Source organism: Myiozetetes cayanensis, unplaced genomic scaffold, assembly GCF_022539395.1.
Source record: "Myiozetetes cayanensis isolate MyiCay16 unplaced genomic scaffold, myiCay2020 scf19, whole genome shotgun sequence".
In the NCBI taxonomy this organism is placed as follows: Eukaryota; Metazoa; Chordata; class Aves; order Passeriformes; family Tyrannidae; genus Myiozetetes; species Myiozetetes cayanensis.
Genome location: NW_026087400.1, coordinates 7079131 through 7099956, shown reverse-complemented (window position 1 = coordinate 7099956; position 20826 = coordinate 7079131). Strand labels below are relative to the sequence as shown.

At 39.7% G+C, this 20826-nt stretch overlaps 1 protein-coding gene across 2 annotated transcripts in view; it reads left to right on the top strand.

Annotated features, from left to right (window-relative positions):
- GNAS (GNAS complex locus) overlaps nt 1-20826 on the top strand; it is a 139463-nt gene that overhangs the window by 67975 nt on the left and 50662 nt on the right. For both annotated transcript variants that reach the window (XM_050313953.1, XM_050313954.1), the window contains exons 3-4: nt 17641-17695; nt 17780-17899. In XM_050313953.1, the coding sequence (XP_050169910.1) occupies nt 17641-17695; nt 17780-17899 (175 nt within the window). The remainder of the gene's footprint in view (nt 1-17640; nt 17696-17779; nt 17900-20826) is intronic.

Below are 20826 nucleotides of genomic sequence, written 5' to 3'. Positions count from 1 at the left end.
TTTTTTTTTTCAGTATCTTTAATTGTACTGCAAAAAGTGGCAAACATTTAAACATTAAAATCTCTGCTTCATGGATAGCTTTTTTGAGAAGCTTCATTGGAAGGTGTTACAGAAGTGATTGCAGTGGAATTGCATCTGCATGTCAGTGAACTCCTGAATTCTCTGCAATCTCATGGATTGAGGTTTGGTGGAAGGCACCTTGCAGGACCATGTGTAGCTGGTTCACGTGAAGGGGCTTGGCAGGAGAGCATCATCTGCGAGAAAGGGTTAAATCCCTCCTCAGAAACTGCCTGTCCCGGGACTCAGCAGCCACTCCTGTGTGTGGGGTGTGAGTACAGTGGGAGGGGGTGTCCAGGCCCACCTCTGCTCAGGGGGCTGTGTGAGCTGGTGCAGGAGCCAGGAAGGGCTGCAGGTACCTGCCAGCAGCCTCTGCTGTCCAGCCTCCCTGGGCTCTGTGTGCAGGTGCCTGCCGAGGCGGCTGTCATTGGAACGTGGGATTCCTCTGCCATACTGGGTGTCCAGGGGTGTTTTGGATCCCTAGAGCCATTTGCATGTGTTTAGTGTTCACCAAGAGCTGGGTTGTGTAAGCTCGGGAATGAAGCTGTAAATATTTTGGAAGGTTGTGTAGCAGATATGTGATATTGGGAGGTGAAATGATAAAGGATTGTTTCTCATTAAATACAGGGAGTCTCTTGTAGCCTAAGGTTTAAATATGCTAAATTCAGTCTTCTAGAAGGTGATCCTTTATATTCAAAATATCCCAATATGTCCTCAAACTGCTGAAGTGTTGGAAGTTGAGGCTACAGCTGTTTTAATTCAGTTGCCTGTTGCCTTGGCACAGAGGTGGAGTTGCTGTGTAGAGCTGTAGTGAGCGTCCCTTAATTCTGAGAAGATCTTTAAAATGGCAAGCAATTACGTTTGAAGTTTGGATCTCATGATGTCAATACAGATATGTAGTAAAATATTCCAGGGTGTGGTGATACTTAATCATTAATGATTGAGACTTGGGGCATTTCCTGAATATTAATGCTGGATATGAATGTTGATTGCCCAAGGTGAAATTATTACCCAGATACTTATTCTCTCCCCTCCCTTTTTTATTGATTGCTAATGCAAAAAAGGATAAATGCAAAGTTAGGTCAGACAAATATTTGAAATACTCTGAGGCACAGTGCTCAAGACACAACACTTGCACCACCTTCGTACCTTGTGGATTTCATAATTATGTAGTGTGAAAATTGTTATTTTAATTTTTTCCCTGTAGTGACTTCATATGTAGTTACACAGCTCAGACTGTCAGTTGTCCACTGGGTTTTCTTCCCTCAGAATCACTTGGTAGAATTTAGCCTTGTCATAAGCTTCTGGTTTCAAATGATGAAGCTGATAGAGAATTTGCTCTAATTGTGTAAGTGTAACTGCCACTAAGGGTAAACTGATATGGTGCCACACCTTGGATGTACTTTAATACTTAATCTGCCCCTTAGGAGAGGATTGACTGGCTCATGTCAATACAGTGCTTTATAAAAAAACCTACTCATAAAAATGTTTATGACTGTGTTTACATGATTTATGTTTTTAGAGAAACATAGCTTTTTGCTCCCAACACCAACTGCTAATAAACTAGTAAAATACCTAACTTAAACATTTCTGTAAATGTGTTTGGGACCCACAGCATGTGCAGTTGGTTATGTTGTGTTCTGTAGCTCTAAACTTTTGAAAAGTCTCTCTTAATTCCCGCGCAAAAGTAGGTGGGGGAGATGCCTGTGAATACCATTATGTTGTAGGTACATTGTTGTTATCTGATTTCCAGGTAGTAGATTGATAGGGCATTTTTGCATATTATTTGCATGTGTTGAAAATACACTCTTGTAGCTGGTGGGAATAAACCTGATTTATCTTGCTGTGAGACTTTTAATGGAGAAAGAGATTTTGTAATTCTGTATGTTAAATGTTTGAAAGGAAAGCCTTGTCTCTCTTGCTGCATGTCAGTGATTGCAACAGCAGGGTCCATTTCTCCCTTTCTCTTCCCAATAGCTGTGAACTTATCCCAGAGAAGCAGAGTCTGCCATGGCCAGGGGTGCAGCAGGAGCCACAGCACCCATCTGCTGCCTCTGCAGGACCCATGGCAGGCTGAGCTGCTCTTGCTCATCCAGCCTTCCCTCTGTCTCACAGCTTTCCCAGAGCAGCCTGGGCTCTCCTAAGCCGTGTGTCCCTGATGCATTTCAGCACCTTTCTAAACACTGTACCTTCCCCAGGCACAGTCTGGGTGTTCTTACAGCAGAAATGGGGAGGAACAGAAAAGTTTGAGAACTTGTGTTTCAGGAAGTTGGCAAACTGAGCTGAGAACTGTGACTGCAGGTGACTGAGTGCAAGAGCTGTAGCAGAGCTCTGTGCTGAGTACAAGAGCTGTGCACAGCTGTGTTCTAGCAGTACTCTTGTCAAGGTTGGCCATGTTCAGTAAATTGCTGTTGGACTGCTCTCAGTGGTCAGGTATGCAAAAGCACAAGCCAGAGACAAGTGTTTTGGCTCTTTATTAAGGCAGGTTGCTCTAAATTGTGTAAGAATTATTATTATATTGGTATTATGTTTGAAGGATGGAGGGAGAGAAGACATGCTTTAGTTTGGTGTTCTTGTTCTCTCTCTTTCTCTCCCTTTCCACCCCACCTCGTGTTTCACCCCATGGCTGAGAAGCAGCCTCTCTTATTTAAATGAAGAAATGTTTCATGTAGTTTGTTTTATGTACCTCATAAGTAATATGTTTTAGAACTTTGTAGATACTGATGATTTACCAAATTCTTTTCATCAAGTCTGTGGTACCATGCACACATTTTCTGTAACACAGTGGCATCTGATCTGCTGAAATTTCTAGGAAGAGAATTTCTGAGAATCTGTGCAACACCAGGTTAGACCAGTGGTTTGTGTAGTCCAGTATTATGTGTCAGAAATGGCACTTGAGGAGGATTAGGGAAAAAGTGTGAGAGACTCACAGTGATTCCTCTTCAGGTTCTGCCACTGGCACTTCAGGAACTCCAGAAAGCGAGACTCATAACAAGTTTTGAAGTTCAGTCACGTTCAGTATGTTTGTCTTTAAACAACCTAATACTTGCATAATCTAAAAAGTCCTCATTTTCTTTTGAAGTTTCTAGTTTTCCTTGTTTTTCAGACAGAATGCAAATGCAGCAGTTTAGTTGTGCTGCCTTGTTTAATATTCTGCACTCGCTGGGATAGCACTGAGAGGTCAGTCAGATTCAGGTAGAACCAAGGTATCTCCACTTTCTCAGAGTTTTTGCTGTGGTTTTGTTGCAGCCAAAGTAGCAGCTGGTTGGATCAATAATTGTGCCCAGGCAATACTGTTCAAGTAATTTGTAGTGTTGCAGCAACACACACTCTCTGGGGATTATTTTCTTCAGCTGTGTCTACGTTTCTCATTCAAACAATATTGTTAATATTTAAAGGACCATATGTTGTGAAAGTAATTGGATAATTATGACGAGGTGCTCTATATTCTGACTGATGAGTCAAGTATCAGCAAATTATTTTTCACGTAACTTTTGGCCTGACATTCTCATTTATTATATACTGTCGGTATGAACTCTATCTTTTACTTTTCTGTTATCATTTAGAAATGTCAGGTCAGGGCCAGGACATGATAATTGTGCCATTGTCATAGTTTGACTTAAATTACAACAGTATAACTTCCCTTTTATCAGGGGAAATGATAATAAATGTGCTTATTCAGGTATAAATAATTTCCAATTTTGAGCTCAGTAAAAGGTCATTCTTCTTACTGGTTGAGTTCAAATATATAGAGATGTTAAATACAGTAAAGTGAAGGTTTCCTCACATTGTGACTTCCAGACTTCTCAAGAAGAGCTTTTTTGAATTTTTCCAGTTAACTTGTGTTATATTGGGGAAGGTTCTAATTTGGATCCAGAGTGTTTGTCCAAAACATCTATGAACTGTCCTGATTCTAAATGGTACCTACCTCGTTAAACAAACTCTCCTGGTACTAGAGGTGGGGGTCCCTGGAAGTTCAGGGTCATGGTAGGTTGTGACCTTGGGGTTGTGCATTTGCTTCCAGAAACAGCATTTCCTAAGCAGATTTAAAAACAAACAAGCAATTTTTTGTGTGTTTTACTTGAAATATTTGGGGGTTTAATAGCGATCAAGGGAAGGACTTTCCTTTTGGTAGTGTTTGCTTTCAACAATCTGAACGGTTGTTCAGGTCTTTTGTACCTCTTACATTCAGGCTTAGCTTTGCACAAGTGGGAACTGGGCAGGGAATTGGGTCGTAGATGCTCTGGATCTGCTTGTCCTCAGCTTGAATCTCAACTCCACGAGATGTGAAGACTCAGCTTCTTGGTGTGTGATGGGAAGTAATTTGCATAAGAGGAAACTCGGATGGAAAAACTCCTCTGCCAACTTCCCAAAAAAATTGCTTTGAGAGTACGTTCGTGTAGGATTCAGCTGGCTGGCACAGAGGCAGGTTTTGTAAGGCACATGAGACAAGAAGCTGAGAAGAGGTTTCTGCATCTACCCATCTGTTCAGGGCTGATTTCGGAGGAGTTCAGGAGTTAGTTCTGACTGTAAGCCCAAAACCCACACTTGTGTGCTGTATTTGCCTAAGCTTTTGTGACTAAAAATAGCTGGTTGAGACACAGTTAAGGAACTGTAAAATTGAATTGTGGATATATTGTTCACTTACTACGCAGTTTAAGTGAACAGGCATAATGGGAAATACAATATCTAGGTAAGGGAAATGTGTATCATGTTTTCAGATTCATTTCTATGGCTTCTCTGTATTGAAGGAAGATTTTTTTTTTATCTACTTAATCCAGAGCAACATTATTTCAGAAGCAGCAGTGCAGAAACTTGAGCTTCTTTCAATAAATTGCTCCAACTTTTCTGTAAATAGAGCCCTAAATAGCTAGAAATATAAAATAGATGTTTTTGATGTCTTTTAGTGACATCTAAAATCAGGCCAGCAAGAAGATCAGGTAGGTGGAACCTGTCGCCTGAAACAATATTCCCTGACACTGGTTGAAGAATTTTGCTAATGGGTTTAATGTGATGATGGCTGTCTGTGCTTGGAAGGAAGTGAGGGTATTTTTGTTGTTGTTGCCTGGTAATATTTGATGTTTACTTACAAATACTTTTCTTATATCATTTTCACTTCTGGTAGTGCAAAACTTTTAATAACTGGAAAAGAAATTAAAATATCTTGTATCATATTAAATATAATTCTAGAAGTCAGTGCTGATACTTTAAAGGCAGCTATTGCTGATACACATTGAACTCTGGGCCACCAGAGGTAACCAGTACAAGAAGATCTGAGTTTGGGCTTGTTACCAGTGTGGTGTAGCCTTTGAGACCCGTTGGTTTTGGTGTCAAGTTGCTTTTGGAGAATTTATTTATGCACAATGTTGTTTTTTTTTATTTGCACTTTTGCCTTATGCTTACTCTTTCCAGTGTTTGAAATTCAGCATGGTTCATGTCTTTTGCATGGAAAGCTGGTTATAAACAATTTCTGTGGTAGTTCTTGGGCTGTTAGGAGGGTAACTTTGCTTGTATAACTGTGTCAAGGCATCTGTGTGTAAATACATTGGAACTTCACTGAGCATATGAGGAAAGTATGCTAACAGCTAAATTTTAATTTAGTTTTGATGAGTTTAAAGTTTAATTTGGCTCTACTTAGAGACTGCCTTTCTTAAGATCATAATTTATTTAAGTGATTTTTCACTCCTGTTACTTTGGAGGACTAAAACAGAGAAAACGTTTGCAGAACATGAGGCTGGCCAAAACCACTGGCAATTGTACAAGTAAGGTGAAATGGAAACTTTTCCTCCTGGAATTTTGCAGTTTCAAGAGATGTGTTGTTTGTAACAATAGGAGATTGGAAGATATCAGAAATCAGATTTTAAAACCTGCATCCTTTTGTAGCAGCAGAGTCTGTGCTTCCTTGACTTCTTTGTTTCAGACTAATAATCACAGAATTTTCCTGTGAGCTGTGTAGGAGATGCGAATACTTGGTTGTTCTTCCTTAACAGATATAAACTATACCTTTTTTCTTTTATGTTGAGGGCAGCCTGAACTTGATACAAATGACCTTGGCTGTAACTGAGCCAGCGTTACTGTACCTCAGGGCTTTAGGGTTGGAACATGTTAATCTGGAGGGTAAAGTTTTGTGTTCCCTCAGTCGGAGGTTACGGGAGGCGTTGGGGCATCTTTGATGCTGCTGTCCCTGTCTGCTCAGGGCTTCACCCAGGGAAGGGAGGGGACCTTCTGGAAGAAAAAGCAGGTGTTGGTTTAGACCAACAAGCTTTTTACTGCTGGAACCTTCTTTTAGAACAATGGTAAGACTTGTGCAAGACTTTCCCTGCTGGATTCCCTGTGGTGGGTCCTGTTCGGTGCTCACAGCAGCGTGGCTTTGTCGTGGCTGGTGTGAGCATTTCCCAGCCACCATGGGCAGTGCAGTCCTTGTCTTGTGCAGCCTGGAGATTCAGCAGTCTTGTCTCAGTAAAAATGTAGCAGTAACACCAGTGACATGCAACTCGATTAGCAATGCAGTCAGGTTACATGAGACTCTGTATGCAGGACTTTTGATTTTCTGATAAAAATACTCTTTTAATGGAACTGACTTATACCCAATTTTGCTTCTGTTAATTCTCACTGCCTGATGTCATGCTATAGTTGCTTCTTTCTACGTAGAAATGAATAAGAAGTTGTGTGACTGTGGCATTACCAACCCTTGTGGACATGAGGCTGGGTATGGATCTGTGAAGCTTGGTGTGAGCTGCAGTCAGGGGTGACGGAAGCCGAGTGGTTTATTTGTAGTGGATGGTGGTAGACTTGCTCTGTTGAGGATTCCAGCTCACTGGCACTCGTGGCAGATGTAAGAGAAGATCGTTTAACAGCGATTGGGACTTTGGAAGAGTGTTTCAAACCCATCCTGAATAAAGAAGAAACTGCTTTCAATTCCAGAAATTGGAACAGAAGCAGCTGTGTCTGTTTGAATCTGGAATAACAGCCCTGATTACCCAGTATGTTGATGGAAGCAGTGAGGACACGCTGAAGTTCACAAGATAAAATACATTCCTTATTTTAAAGATGAGGCGATGTGGTAAAAGCACTGGACACGTGAAATAAAGACAACTTGAGCTGAGAGTTGTGTGTCGTGCTGGGGAATTCACTCACTGCAGTGTAGATTTTTTGGAAGCAGACTCTGGGGTGGGTTTTTTTGTTTTGGTTTGTTCTTGCCTGATATGATGCTTTGACCTCCTGAGTGTTTTTTGGAGAAAAGCTTACTTCTGTCATAGTTATTGTGAATTGCCTTTTGGAGACGTAGTCCCTTTGCCTCCATTCCCTTATTACCAAGGATAAGAAGCTTGTGCTCTCACACAGTTCTGCTGTGATGGATGTGCACGAGTGAAGTACAAGTACTAGAAGTCAAAGATAAACCCATTTGTTATACGAAAATAATTGTGAAATGCTCTATTGTGATAACTTTAAAAGCTTTTCAAGTTAGAAATTGTCAAAATTACTATTAAAATTGTTAACAGCAGTAGCACTACAAAATGTGTTGCTAGATACTGTTTTAATAAGCTGAGAATTCTGGCTAAGAGTAGAGACTCTGCAGTGACATAGTTTGAAGCATTTTCTTTTTGAATTGTATTTGAGGGAATTTTAAGTTCCCTAGTAGTGTACTTCATTTTCTATGAATTCCATCTAATAAGTAGTAGTATATAATTCCCTTGGTGAAGATATCTTAGAAAACACAATCCACACAGAAGCTATTTGTTTTTGTGTTCTCTTTGCTGCATGTTCACCAACAAGTAAAAAAAAAAACCAAATTAAAAAGAACATGAAGAAAGGAAAACAAAATAATGGCAAACCCCAAACCTAAACACATATTTGTTCTCAATCATATTTGTTGACAAATCAAAGAGTGAAATAACTATGTTAATTTTAAATTCTGTGGGGAACAGTCAGAACAAAAGCATCCTGTACCAAATTTTGAGTGATAGCAGTTAGGGAAGGAATAAATTTTAGTTTAAGGTCTGAGGCAACATTAGAATCAAGACAGACCTGCAAGTGGTAGCAGACAGACACTGTAACATTGCCTTTGATATGGGGGGTTTGTCCCTGGTACAGGGATCATTTAATTGACTTTAATTTCTTCTCCACTGTTTGTTTTAGAGCAGATATTACTTGATAGCATATTAGAGGCTGTTAAAATTCACTGTGCATTTGGGACAGTAAGGCTATATAACTAACATTTTTCTATGGCTTTTTTCTGATTTAGGAGTGCAGGGATAAAACCAGATGATTCTTTGTGTGTTACTGTTTAGTGAGCCTCATTTGATCTCCTGACCAGTGTCTGTTAAGTATTTTTCAAATGGTTCAATTCTTTCCTTTCTTAGGAAACCGTTTCCTAAAACTTGGTAACAGTTCTTTGAAGCCATATTGAGATAAAACAAGACCAAGAATGCTCTTGTGAGTGGTTTAGAGATCAAGTCACCTCTGATCTACAGAGGCTGTCCTGGAGTGGGTGTGGTGTTTTTTGTTTATTTTATTTTTCACATTCTCAATATTGACTTATTGAAGTATTGTATAAAAGACTTCAAATAAATCATATTTTTACTTAAAAACGTATTAATTTAAGAGGCATGTGTAGAGTTTTGAATCTCGAAAATAAGTGGTATTAGAGAGGAGTTTTTGCACTGTTAAGCCAGTTAAGGTTGAACCTCTATTATCCTGGTGTCCGTACAGGCAAGAAAGGCTGCAGTACTCATGTTTTTAAACTGCTTCTAGTAGCATCTTATTTAAAAGTGTCACTAGGAGCTAAATTCTTGCTCTTTTCTCCATAAGGCTGCTTAACTGATCCCCCTGTTCCAATGCAGAGTGTAAAAATTCCTGGACATCTTGCACATGAGAAGCCTCATCGTATTTTATCTTCACAGACTGTGGAATAACTTGCACCTCTGTGTTTACATAAGCAGAGCTGGGTTCAATTTATGGTAAATTTTGCCTTCAGAGCATTTATAACTTAATTGTTCAGTGGGAGAATGCCGTATTTTCTTCATGAAACATAGGCCATGCAGCATTCTTAAAGGTTCTGCACATTCTGGCCCCCATCCATCACAGTACTTAAACCACGAGTAGCCCTATTAAAGTTGATAGAATTACTCATGTGCTTAAAATTAAACATGTGCTTAAGTGCTTTGATGGATTAGAGCCAACGTTGTCAGCACCTTGCTTTGTTGTGTGCTGTGTTACACCTGCCTCCCTGTGCTCCAGCCTGGGTCTCCGAGGGACAGATTCTCAGATTTGCTCCTTCCGATATTTAGTTACTCTGTGTTCTGAAACTGCAGTTTACATGCACAGTCATAGTAAATTCATACACTGTCTGGAACTATAAATACACAACAGCTCTTGAAATCTAACAATACTTGACAAATTTCACAAGTTTGTTTTTTTTCTGGGTATTTCAGGGGGAATTTTTATGCCCTGATGAGATGTTCTGTAAGAATTTCTGAGATCAAATTGCACTTAAATTGGAATCCATGAGCATACGCACTTGAATATTGCAATAATTCTCCCAGAGTTGGTGTTAGTGAACTTCAATTGCACGTAACATTTTTTTTTTTTTGAACAACTGAAATGTAAAAGCATCTGTTGGGACAGATTTTGTATGAATTTGAACCTTCCCTTTTTCATGTTTCTGTTGTGCTGGTGTCCTTCTGACATCTGTGTCTTACCTGCCACCGCTGAGGGGTTTGGATTAAAAACCTTGAGTTTTGTCACTGTTAGAGACAAGCACTTTCCAGATCACCTGTCTAAAATATCACATGCCAGAAGTGTTTCAGATGATAGTGGAGATCATAATCACTTAAAAAAATCGAGGTATTTTCAGGACCAGCCATGTTCCACCTGTCTCATCCGTGCCTTCCCTGCCGCGTTGCATCCTGCTTTGGCTGCTCTGTGTTTATACTTACTTGGCATCCAGTGTTCCAGCCATTTTTATTTTAGGGCTTCTTTCCATTTAATATTGGCACTTAGCCAGCTGTGTACTTTTTCATCTCTAAGTAGCAGTGAGGTCATCAGCCATTATAGGAGCTATTCCTCTCATTCTTGTGCACAAACCCCTGAAGAGCTCTGGGATGTGATTGCCTTCTTTTCAAAAGCTTCCTACCCAATCCTGGCTGAAGGAGTTACTGGAATACAGACACTTACAAAACAGAGTTAGAGCAAATGAAACTCATAGGCCACTCATGAAATCAGTGTTTCAGAGGTTAGGCAGAAATGTTTTGAAAGTGAAAACCAAGGTGAGAACAAGACCCCCTTTAACACTACCTGTGTTTTAAAGCAAAGGCTCTGCAGTCCCAAGGTTGGAGTGATGAACAGGGCAGCAAATGGCCCAGTTTTAACAGAAGGTGCTGTTAATCCACCTACACTGCACTGCCTGGTGAGTATGTACTCACACAACAGGATTTTTTCTGGACATACACAGATGGATAGACCCTGTCAGGTAGCTCAGGAGACCCCAGTAGGCTGGATCTGCTGTGAGGGAGATGCTTAAATACGTGAATCAGTGAAAAAGTCTCTGTGCTTCCTGACAACAGTTTGATTATCTCAAAGTAGTGGATTATACAAGGCAAGATGATTCAGCAGTTTGACTGGAATCCTCCTGTTCCTTCTGCTTCTGAGAGGTGTCCTTCCTGACTAGAAAGGAAACAGATTGTCCTCTGAAGACTCTATAGCCTTGTTAATTATTGTATCAGGTATCTAGAGATAATACTAAACTTCTGAGAACATCTTTTATTATAATATGGTTAATTACCTGTACTTAGAGCAAGAAAATGAGAGCAGTGTGTTCCCCTCTGTGTGCACGTCTGGGGAGCTACAGACCAGGCTTGCAATGAACAAAGGTGTTTAATTGTACAGTATGAATTAAAGGGCCTTTGTCAACCTCATACATCACAGAGCTCTTTGTGAACAGTTCTGTTTTCATCCCTTACCTAAACTATTGCTAGTTAATTAGTTGAGGTAAATGGAGCAGGATAAGCAGAGTTATGCGTCCTAATATTGTGTCTCTGATGGTCTCTTTGTGCCACTAACAGGTATAAAGGGACTGTAAACCAGTTAAACTGGTTTGATGTAGGAATTTGTGAAGCTGAAGGGGAGCCTGAAGGTGGCTTAGAGCCAGAGTGGCATCTCTGTGCCACATCCCCCTGGGCAGCTGGAATGACCAGGGTTCCATGAGCTGCCCGAGCAGCCTCTGGGACAACTTTCAGCAGTGTGTCAATCCACCCTCCTGGCTCCTGGCACTCCATCAGGAGCAAAGCCTGCCCACAGCCAGTCTCTGCATCAGAATATCTGTAGAGGCTCAATAAAGCTGCCCTTTAACCTTTACACTTGGCATATCACAGTGGGCAGAGATAAAATAAAACTAAATATTGAGTTAATTAGGTTTATATTCAGGGATGCCTTGTGTAGAGTTTTTGAACAAGTCACACTCCCTGACCCCTAACACTGCAGTGCAAATAATGATCAAAAATAACAAAATTTCTGCTTTCACAGAGATGTGACGTGTTTTTTAATCGATGCTTCAATAATTTGTATTTCCTGACTTTTAACTTAGAGGATGGTTCTGTTGTTCCATTAACAGAAGGTATCCCTTTGTGCTTGTATTTCATCATGTTCATCTGTTTAGGGCCACGTAGTAGGATGTACATATAACTCATGAAGGTAAAGAAGGTGATGTATTGAAACAAGAAACCATAAAGCAATTTAGAGTGCTTTTTCCAATATTTAAAAGGGAACTTGTGGAAACCCTTTATGTATTGTCTATTCTATATATTGCATCACATATTGTGTGAGAAAGTGATTATGCTTCAGGGGATAATTGAACTAAGTTCTCCCAAATAATTTAGGTCACTATTAGATCTGTCCAACATCCTCAGTTTTTAACTGTGTGTTTAATTCAAAGTATATCATGACAAAATTACTCAACCTGTTGGATTTTTCTTTTTCCAAAAGGTGTTATTTATTTAGAGAGAAAGCAAATAGTTTATCCTCATAGCTATTCTTATTCTATTCTTATTTCCTCTCACAGTAAATCATCTTTGGTAGCTGGATGGTACAATTTGGTGATACCCAGAATCTCAGAGAAATAAACCCAAGAATTTGCAAAGTGATGTTGGGAGGGGAAAGGTGGTGTAGGAGGAAGAACACAGGGGTGGGGAAGGGAAACTATGGCTCTGCAGCTAGCAGCAGGAAGGGAACAAAGTATTAATGTGGTTAGAAAATCTCTTCCAGTTCTGCTGCGAGTGAGGACCCAAGTAAATCATATTTCCTGTCGAAAGCTGGACAGAGTTACTGCTGTGGAGCTGCTGCGTGGCAGCTCCTGCCCTGTGGTACTGCAAGGGTTTGTCCTTTTGGGTCTGGAACGGGACAGAACAGAAAATCTCTTTGAAGTTGGCAGAGTTACTGGGGTATCTCTGGTGTGATAGAAATGGTGTTCATCTTGCAGAAGATACTCAGTGGGTTTTGCCATTGCATATTAGCAGTTTTGTCTGTAAAATTGGAACTTTGTCACAGGTCTAACATGAATTATTTCAGCTTCACCCTGAATACTCTAGGCAACTATTTTTCCCCATTTTCAAGTGCCTCTAACTTGGCCTCTGCCCTGTTTGCCATTCTAGCTGTTATATTTTGAGGTAATTGCATGTTCTGTTAGAAATAACTCAGGCTGCTAACCCAAATTTATCTCTTTGTTGAATTGTGAAGTACTGCGGGATTTTTGTAATGTGGATTGGTAGCAAAACCTTAATTGAATTTCCTTGCTCGTGGTCTTGTGTGTGAAGATCTCGACTGCACAGCTCTGTTTCTCTGAGGTGGATTGGCAGGTAGTGCTGTTTGCATTTCTGTTAACTTCCATAAGGTGCAGTAAACAAATTTTAATGCAGATTTCATGGAATATTTATGAAATCCATCAGATGTTTCACTGCATCAAAGATACCGTATTTAGACAGATAGACACGTTTAAAGCTGACATGCCTGTGAAGTGCATGACTGCCTGTCAAAGAACCGAATTGTGTTTGAAAACAAAATTGATCTATTAACTTGACGTTGGCTTCAATGTGGAATTATGATGGGCCTTTGAAGGTGAGCAAAAGCCCGTGGCTACTTCCCTGGGCATTCCCATTTGTTGGCAATACCTGAAAACAGGGAGATGCACGTGTGTGCTCCACGTTTGCTCCTATAAAAAGCCCAGAAGCAAACGGATTGTTTTGTAAGATTTTTTTTCTTCTGGCTCTGACACTTGTGAACTGACTCACTGAACTGCAGTGCTTTCCACAGCGAAGGGAAGCTTTGCACTCCCTGGAGTTGTTGTGTCAGCAGGTTTGGGAGTGAGGGAAGTTTGACAGTGCTTCAGGAATAAAGGTAATTTCTGCGTGACACCGATCACTGGAGGTGATGGAAGCTGGGCTGTTTACAACCTTGTAAAGAACTACGTGATTACATTTTAATATCCCCTATTAAAACAGACTGTATGTACTTTCCAGAGCTACAGGACTTTCAAGAAGGCATTGGACTTCTTAACCTGTCAGCAGTGACCAAGAATTCAAACTTTTTTGCTTTTAGAAATTTAGAATAGTGGCACAAAGGGATTGTGTCCTGTCATCCCTCCATTTGTCCATCTGTATCCCCCCTCAATTCTTTAACATACTTTGTTTTGGCCACTCATTTCAGCACCTTTTTTAAAAATTATTTTTCTACCTATGAGATGTAGAAGCATTCAGGGTGAACTGAATCCTCATCCTCTGGAATGCTCTTTTTAAACTTTAAATATTTTTCTTCAATTAATGGTTATTCATATTATCTGGAAAATAAACCAAAAATGAACATTAAAATTAAATTAGTTTGCTTTCTGACAATCTGTTTGGTAATGTGTTCTTTGCATTAGATTTGATAAAATCTGAGTAAAAATGTTGCCTTTTTAAAAGTAAAACTCAGCCACAGGTGTAGAAGTTCTTTACTAAATACTGATTAGGTTGGTTTTCAAGGAATATTTGATTTTCCTGACCTTTTATGTCATTCCGATTTAATGTTACTTGAATTAAAATGTCATCTTTTTTTTTTTTTATAGTACCTAAAATAGACTTTATTAGTTTTCCTGAAAGCTATGTGCAGCCTTGCTCTGGCCCATTTAAATATTGAAAACAGCAGGATTTGAGATTTTTCTTCTAATCCTCAACTAATAGAGTTTAATGCTTTGTTTGGCCTACCCTACACAGCCTAAGCAAAAGTTTTAAACAAGATTAAAAATATGACCTTATTAACCCACGGCATCTAAAGATACAGAACAGGCCTGCAGAGACATCAGTCTTGTGTTAGCCAGGGTAGCACAGTGCCATTCCCGATCTCCTTGGGATCTTCCAGAGGAAAACATTTTGGGAACCCAGCTTTTTTTCTTTTTTCGTAGTTTTTATATCCAGCACCTGGGAATAAGAAATTTATAAAGCAAGAATCTGTTTCTAAGTTGAATATTGAGTCTTTCTGGTTGGGGAAAATAGAGCACTTTTGGAAATTTGAGGTGCAACCTGGGTGGCATTTCTGGAAAAAACAAAAAGAAAACGAAACAAAACAAAACCATAGTTCTAGGAAGGCAAAGGGTTGTAGCTTTTGTGTGCTGCACCTCATCAGTCCTTGAGTAAAAATGACTGTCACCTTAGTTTTGTTTTTTTCTTGGTGAGAAGTTACAGTTGTATTCAAGCTGCTGTTGGATGGGTGATTGATGAACACGTCGAGTTCCAGAAGAATAAAGTGTCTCATTGTCATGGAAAGTTTATGCCTAGTAAACATTACAAAACACAAAACGCAGTGATACATTCACTGCTGTGTAATAGGATTCCTTGTTTACTGGGCAGGCTATAGGGCCATGGCAACACCACCAGAAATAGGAACTCTGAGTATCCTTGTTGTAAAGATGATGATGGTTATCGAGCAGTTTGTTAATTGCTGGAGTTTAATGTTTCTCCATATTCATTATCACTTTGCAGTGCTGTTAGGAGCATGAGGATCAACCAAGAGGTGTAAATGTGGAAGTTTGACTGAAACCTATAATAAAAATAATGTGGTTTATTGTAGAGTCAGGTAAATGTGCACCTCGCTGATGCTTTGAGACAGTTAATCCCAAGTGTTCCAGGGGAGGGAGAATAACCACGATTTGCTTAAAAACAACAGAACTTCCTAAACTTCTGTCTTTATAATGATATTCCAAACGGAAGCAAAATGACTGATAATTCTTTAAAAATACTGATACCTTGCTTGACTTTTAGCATATCCATTGCCCTTTTGATCTCAGTGGGGCACAGTCTGGTTACATGTTCATTAAGTTGAAGATCCAGCTGAAAATTGGAGGCAAAATAAAGCCAGACAAATTGCTTACACTCTCATTGATAAACATTTCCTGCTTTCATGCCACTATTTACATATTTTTAATAATGAAACATGGTTTTTAAAAACAGAAAGCAGATGATGGGTTTACAATCATATGTGTACCAACTAAAAAATACAGGATTTCTGCACCTACCCTAAGTCTTGGTTGTGGAACAGAGAGTTTCCTAAGACCTAGAAAGCATTGAGAATAGGAAGAAAGAGGGTGAAAAGCCCTCAGTTTTTCCTCTCTTTTCCTGTGTTATTTACTTTCCTTAATTTGGTGCTTTTGGCCTTTCTTGGGTCACTGCCTTGTTCTCATCAGTGGTGCCAAATGTGTAAAGCAAAAAACAGGTAATCTTCAGGAATAAGGTGGTCTGTAGGTAGGTGAAGAAGTCGAGGGAAACCCAAGAATTTCCATCTGATTATCGATAATTTCATTTTCTCGCTACCTCAGACTCCCCTGACCTTCCTCCCCAAACTGTGGAGGGCACGTGGCCAGCGACGAGGAGCTGATGTTTGGGGATAATCCTGTTTCTCTTGGTAGAGCTCTGCTGCTGATTCAGACCCGTCCTCTCCACAGCCAAGTCATCCTGAACCAGATGATTTGATGCTGCTGTTTGCTTTCCATGTGTAAGAGCAGCACTGGCATTGCAATCATTCTGTCACAAGTGGGGAATGCAGGATCGGATCCTCCACGCCTGTGCCTGAAAGGCAGCGGAACGTGCGGCTGCCACGGGGAGGGGGGGTTTTCCTCGACCCTGTCTTTTAAAGAAGCTTAATTAATTTTTCATTTGATAACCAGGATTCCCACCATTCCTGGATGTCTGTGTCTGCCTCCTTATTTAAGCAGTAGGTTTTTAATTTTTTTTTTTTGCTGCTGTTCTTCTGCATTCCTGATGGGTGAATGTGCTTTCAGTTTCGTTTTGGTTGTTGGTTGTGAATAATTATAGGAAGGAAAAAGTGACAAAAAGCCTCTGCAATACGTTTGCTGAATTAACTCAGTAAAGTGAGATATTCAAGCTGTGGTCTTTAAGCCAAAAATGTGAGTTACTACCTTTAAAAGGGTGAAAAAAGGAAACGTGCTGTTGGTAGTTCAAAGTTTCTGGGATCCTGAGTTGGAAAATGTTAGTTTTCAAAAGGAAAAAAAAATTAAAAGTTGGTATAAATATTCAGATAATGGAAGTGTTTTATAAAAACAGTTTAATGAAGATTAAAAGGTCACTTAGACGATTCAGCTGGGTTATTTTAGTAATGACATGACTAACTTGGTTTACCTCAAACTAATAATTTTATGCTGTGTACAGCAAGAAATTAATAATGTAAAATTTTTGTCATAATGCCTTGCAATTAAGTTACAGTTTACAGACTCAATACCAGTAATGCTAATTCCTGGTTGTACCAAATGTTGGATCATGCATTTCACTGGACTGCACTATTTAGCACTGAAAGTAGCTGTTATCAGATTTGACACTAAATCCAATAAAAATGCAACAGAGCAATGGTTTGCACTCTTGCTTCAGCCTGTTAGGCTTGTTAATTTGACTGCAGTTAATCCCAAATGATAGTGCTCTTTCCAAGTGGTTTTCTAACCTATTCTTCTCCTTGTAGTCGAGGTAATTTTACATACTTGGATTAACCCTTTACTATTTATTTTAGGTTTTGTATCCAAACTGTTGGTTTGAATGTCTCTGTCAGATTGAGCTCTCTGCTCTTGTACCTGTTCTGCTGTGGCATCATTTTGTGCTTTAATGCTTTAATTTTTTTTTGTACTTTGAGGTTCTTTGATCTCCTTTCATTTGTTTCTGCTTTCAATAACTTACCCTTTTTTTTTTCTTTCTGTTTGTTTCTGGTTTATACATTTGTAAAGAACTTTCATTCCGGTGTAGTGTTTGCATTCAGGTGAATCAAAATCTGTTTGATTTTGCAGAATGTCTCAATCCCAGTCTAAGGCTGTAATGCATTTTATTTAGGCATAATTAGATGCTGATTTTTGGATGCAAATAGATGCTACTGTTAAAGTAGAGAAGTTTTGAGATATTTAATCAAGTCTCTATAAAAGTCTTCAGTGACTGAAAGCACTTCAGCCAATAGGGACAATAAAATTTCGATAGAGTATTTTTCAAATTCAGGTTCGGTTTTAAAAAGGTGTTCAGCTTCTGTGACTTCTGAATTTAATAAAGTATCTTTTCATTACAGGGAGAAGAAAATGAAAATCCAGGATATTAAAAACAATATTAAAGAAGCTATAGAGGTAAGCTCAGGAGCCATTGTTTTTACTTGTTCAGAGTGGCTATTTAGACACTTTCTGCAGCATTTTACTTTTTTGTCTTTGCAGACAATAGTCACAGCAATGGGCAATTTGGCCCCTCCAGTGGAACTAGCCAACCCAGAGAACCAGTTTCGAATCGACTACATCTTAAATTTAGCCAACCAGATAGACTTCGATTTCCCACCGGTGAGTAACTCCTGGCTGCGGCCAGGCCTTTCTGCAGATGATTGTGTTTCACTGCACTGGAGTAAATATTGCCCCAAAAGAGTGGGTTGCTCTTTGGGAATTACTGCAGGAGGTGCCTTTGGTCAGTGCTAGTGAAGTAAGTGTGTAAGGACACAGCCAGAATTCAGCTGATGCTTTAGGAATGCAGAGACCCTTGCCTGCTTCTCTGTGCCTTTTGTGCCCTATGAAACTCTCAGCTCCAGGGTTAAGAGGGACGGTGCTGTGTGTAGAGTTTGGGTCAGGAATTGCCCTGCCCAGAAGGAGTGAAGATACACTCAACCCTCTGTTGATGATTAGCTGGTGTTTAGTGATACTGAATCTCTCCCCTCTGGAAGAACAGTGGAGTTTTCTTGCTGATTCAGGCTCTGTGTCAGCCAGACTTGCTGCAGAGGCTCCACGCACACGTCCTTGCCTCAGCCCTCCCAGCCCTAGTTAATCATTCAAGGTGCCAGCAGACCCAGAGTAAATGCACAAAGGATAATTATTTGGTTGATGATATAACTTTGTGCCCACTCACTGTGATTAATTTCTCCTGTATCTCAACCAGGCTAAGTAGCAGAAGCCCATGAAAATGCAGTTTGCAAACACTGAACTCTTCAACACTGAGAAGATATTTTTATTAATTACCATGAAGTACCTTATATTTGCAGCAGTACAGGAGTGTTTAAAGCTGGTATTTCTCTCTCTGTGCGCTGTTCCAGGGGGCTGAGGGGGGATTTATGGTGATACATCAGAATCATGATTCATTTACACCAGAATTTTTTGTCCGTCCAGGACTGACCAGATGCTTGAAATGAAAGTGCAAGTGCAAATAATAGTAAGATGGGGTATAGTTTGCACCACAGCAAAGTTTTGTAACTCTTGATTTGTAAATATTATTGAACAAACTACTCTGTGAAACCAGTGACAGTTGCCTTTTCCACCTGTCAGCCTTTATCAAAAGGGAAGAACCAAACAACCAGAACCAGACTTTGTGTACAAGGCAGAAGTCATGGGGTATTAGCAACTAATTGGAAATACTGCATTGTAATCTTCAAATCCAGTCAAAGTTCAGCAGGTGCAGATAGGTTGATGGAGGGGGAGAGGGTGTTTAATTCTTCTCTAGCATATAAAATGTAGTAGTTGTCATTTTGTCTTAAAACATCTTAGATAAATTGGATATTTTGAGGTTTTCAGTGTGACACAATTTTAATTTACACATTTTACAGTGTTTTCCATGGAGATACTTGGTCTCTTCATGGATGATCCTCACTACTAGGGGCATAAAAAACCCCTCAAGCTTTGAATATAGTTTTAGGAGAATATCAGAGAGAGAGGGCAGTGGTTCCTTACTCTACCCCATGTGCTCCTAAACTGGCTGGGTGCCCACAGCTCTCCTGCTGCCATTGTTTGTGATAGTTCAGGTTGTGAGCTGTAACAATGCTGTAACAAGTTCCTGTGACCTACCTTGTACTGAAATGCTTGATTTGCCTTGTCTCTTCTATCTTGGAGGGTTTTTTTTCTTCCATTCAATTGGAGTGCAGTGAGGTTTTTTAAATTTTTCTTTTCTCTGAAAGCAAGGGGTAACTGTGTAGGGGTAAGTGAACAAACCAAATATGTATGTGTTACATTTACTGGTTTTTATATAGAAATTAATATTCACTATATATTACATCTGGTAGGATACATGACAGCAAACCCTTGATGTCTAAAGCAACAGAAACATACTTAAAAGGTGCATAAATAATTTCAAGTTCAATGAAGAGTCTTTGTGTTGAATGACACACAACTTGAGGAATAACAGTGCTCCCATAAAACTAGTTTTTCTTCTCTGAGCAAAGGTATTGTCTTAAATTTTTAAGCCCTGAGTCTACAGAGCTTTAGGCGTGTGCATAACTTTGACTAGTGGCTTCCTTCATTGGCATGATTAACTATTTCATATGTAAATGTTTGTAGGGCTGAGGTTTTAAACTGGATGTGCATTAGCCACAAATGCTGAAGGACTATTGTTGGCTCTCTCTGCCCTGGGTGATTACATAAGCAAATATGTCTCTGATTTCTGAGTTTGAATGTAGGTTATAGTCCTTTGGTGGATGAAAAACTGAACCTACATTTTAATTACGTGATTTAAATCAAGTTAAGGTCTGGAGTGTCCTTAGACGCCAGCTCTCAGTGCGTGGTGTCAGAAATCACAATCCTTGGGTACCGCTATAAAAGTAATTTTGACTTTGTTACAGATTAATTAAAAGTATTTTGAAGAAAAATAAGTTTCTCTAAGTGGAAAGAATATCCTTGTGGGTAGTTATGCTTCATATCTAAGGAAATCTTGATTATCTACTTCTTCCTCTGGGGAAGAATTTCATAAACTGGCAGGTGAACTTTTCCTATCTAGAGTATGGATGTAGGAGGAGGGAGGGCAATTTTTAGCAGTATTAGCCCTGTGTGATGCTGATTATTTTGGGTTGTAGAACTTGCTTTCTGCCTCTTCCATTTTCTTCCTGGGGAATCCTCTTTCAGCTGTTTTGAGGACATACTTTCCTCAGGATCGTGTTTGATGCTGCTCCTCTCTGCTGTAGGAAGAACAGGAAGGTAGAATGCCTTACCGAGGGGATGTCCTTTGGGGACTGGAAGTACTTAGCACCATGCTCTTCTAAATACAAGGCTGTTTTGCTTCTCTTTAAATGCCCTTTTCCTAAACATTAATTTACCAAGCTCTCCAGAAGGCAATGCACAGACGTACAGGGATCAGCACTAGGATCGTGGAGTTTCTTCTCCAGCTACAGGAGATCTTCTTTAGAACACAAGGCCTCCTTCTGTACATGGAAGAGTAGTTTGAATGAAGTTTAAAATACACCCCAAAATCTGTGTTTATAATTCCCTGTTGCACAGGTGGAGCTAGAATTTGGATT